The sequence below is a fragment of the Berghia stephanieae genome, chromosome 2, assembly GCF_034508935.2.
Source record: "Berghia stephanieae isolate SIO BIC M18660-M18661 chromosome 2, UCSD_Bste_1.3, whole genome shotgun sequence".
Classification (NCBI taxonomy): Eukaryota; Metazoa; Mollusca; class Gastropoda; order Nudibranchia; family Aeolidiidae; genus Berghia; species Berghia stephanieae.
The window spans coordinates 6,472,863-6,475,813 of NC_088361.1; the positions used below are offsets into that span (position 1 = coordinate 6,472,863).

General features: G+C 35.6%; 1 protein-coding gene across 1 annotated transcript in view; it reads left to right on the plus strand.

Annotated features, from left to right (window-relative positions):
• LOC144964223 (uncharacterized) overlaps positions 1–749 on the plus strand; it is a 6,849-nt gene extending 6,100 nt beyond the window's left edge. The window contains exon 3 of the mRNA XM_078898238.1: positions 1–749. This exon is cut by the window's left edge and continues 455 nt beyond it. Coding sequence (XP_078754364.1) covers positions 1–52 — 52 coding nt within the window. The 3' untranslated portion in view covers positions 53–749.
• The last annotated feature ends 2,202 nt before the right edge of the window (positions 750–2,951 follow it).

Consider the following 2,951-nt stretch of genomic DNA (forward strand, 5'->3'; position numbering starts at 1 on the left):
TCCTCCAGGCAGATTCCATATCCCGGTGTCATCCTCTCAGGTATCATTGTGAATCAGACATCTTCTTGACACCAACTCTTGCCTGAGAAACTATTCATCCCAGCACTATACAGAGAAGCATTATAAACTTCTTTGATTGTTCTTGAATCGACAACAATGGCAATCACTAGAATAACAATACTTTCTGCTTACTCAGTAGAAATAAATAAATGGTGAGCCAAACGTCCGAATCAGCCTTGGCTATGCAACTCCAAAACTGTCTTTGCACTCTCCCACTGGGGAAATATACATTTCATAGCTATCTGGTTAAACGGTTTAGCATTCAACGTGACCTGATGCAATATTCCAAGAATTGAATTCTTAAATGTGTACCGAAAACGTTATAATATTTAACCAATTAAACATTTAGAATATTATAATAATGTGAATCACCAAGAACTTTCATGTTGACGGAGTCATACTTCCTAATTACATCCTCCCTCTCTGACATATTTAACTCATATTTCAACTATATTTTTAATAGACCACTAAAATTTTCATCAATGACGTTGTAGTGACTTAGGTTGACGAAAATAAAGTTTGGAATACAGGGTGTCCAAAAAGTCTTTCCCTGATTTCAAAGACGTATTATTCTAAAACCATTATATATTTTTGCATCTGATATTCACCATCATACATTTACGCCCATTGCTCATTGACCTTCAATTGCATCATCAAAGTTAGCAAAATAAACATGAACCTATAAAACACTTCATTTTTCATTCCTTCTATTTCGGAATCACAACAGTGCGACAACATTCTCTTTATGTAATGTGATTTCATGAAACGAAGTTGCCGAAAGTAGCTCAACAACGTTTCATAGACCAGTTTGGCAAATCATTACAGAATATGAAATTGATGTTTTTAAATAACAAACACAGAAACTGGTATTCTAAGTTTGCTGAGACAAAAATTAAACAAAACTACGCATAACCAAAAACGTTTAGATTACAATTCATACATTCATTTAGTGAGAACTTATCATCCCAAATGTGTTCTAAAAACAATAACTTTGCTTGTAGGAAACTGAAAGAAATTTTAATTCTGATAAAACGATCGCGTTCGGTTCGGCAACTAAAAACGAGTGAGATGCACTCACTTTGCATAGACCGACTGAGAGGAAATGTCAAATGGAGGGCAAAACGGACCGGGAAGGAAAATGAATGTATTCAGTTTTCAGACTAAGCCGTATATATATATATATATATATATATATATATATATATATATATATATACATATATATATATATATATATATATATATATATATATATATATATACGGCCTAGTTTAAAAACTGAATATCCATTCCATCTGGACACAATAATACAAAGCCCGTCCCCCCATATCAATTAAAGGAATCCTGAAGAAAGATAGATGGTCCTAAAACAATGGTAACTTCAACATCTATTAAAACGAGCTCAGAAACTATAGTAGGGAATGAAATGACGTAGAAGATAAGAGCAGTAGATGGAGCGTCCCAAGCGGATTATTAGAAAGGGAAAGGCCCTAAGTCAGTCATAATTGGATTCAATAGTCTGATGTCACGCCGCCCAGCAACGGCGGCCATCGTGGTTCTAAACAAAGAAAATCGGTACTTTTTATTCTTCATGTTGGCTAGAACTTTTCATATGTCGTGTGATCACAATGTGTAAAAGTCAAAACATCTGTGTGTATCAAATTTATAATGGGTTTTTTTCTCCCTCTGGATACGCTTTTATGCTCGTCGGAGAAATATTTCATAAGGGCGTCCGCCATTTTCCCAATATTTTAGAGCCAGCTACGAAGTTACCATGCGTCATTACGAAGGAAGTGACGTTACGACTTTGAAGCGTATTTCCGACATATATTTTTCCCTAAGAGAGCTGCGAAGGCTATATTATGCCTCATGTTCATGGCAGACGCCGTGTTACTGTTACTTTCCTCTTGGTGAAAAATCGATGTGACGTCAGGTTAGAATAAAATCTGAGAACGCCTTTAAAGGGTTTTAATCGGTTTGTTGGTTAATTCGTTCGTTGAATACCACTACTGATCGCGGAACGACTAGTCAGTAGAAGAGAGTGTTTAATAACAATTAAAATAAAAGATATTTCAATAATATAATCATAATATTATTTTTAATTCCTCTTGTTGATGATTTATAAGTTAGTAGAATTATAAAATGAATATAGATAGTATGCAGATGACGTCACTCAGGTCTTTGTTATTGTTTTTGCCATCCGCGTTTGTGAGTTATTCTCACTAAACTGTATTAACCAGACTATAAAAGTTCATGGTTACACAGAGTTTGTGTGTTGGTCCGTTATACTTCCGGATGTGAATGTTGTGAACTCCTTGGCCAAGCGCATTCTATCTATATTATGTGGACACTTCATTGAACATTTGTATGTTTTTACAATGAAGATCCCATTTCCATTTCATAAATATGATACAACACAATATCCACTAAATGAGCTCAAAGCGCTTTACACAATGTCCCAAATCAAAATTAACTCTGAACGTGTAGGATGAGATATGCGACCTGTATGGCTCTATTAGAAATATAGGGTGTACAAGTCGCCAGAAGGCGTCTTTTTATTAGCGTTCTTACAGTATCCATCGCTGCTGATTACAAGTTACTCATTATCACCAAACTCGAGTGAGTCATTATGAGTAAATTGCCTTACCCGAAAACACATCAACTGAACAAGAGTTTTTGCGATCACTGACCACGCAAAACCTCGCTTGGCTTGTGGCAAAACGAGACACACGACAGCTGAGCGATCGACAACATATTTTGTATTGCTCTTTTCCTTACACAATGATCTTTTTAAAATATATCCACGTTTGAAGGACGCGATGAAATGGCGTGTCTTTCCGCGTAGTGTTAGGAGAGAAAGATGTGAAACAAGTCCTCTACTAGTCAATCTA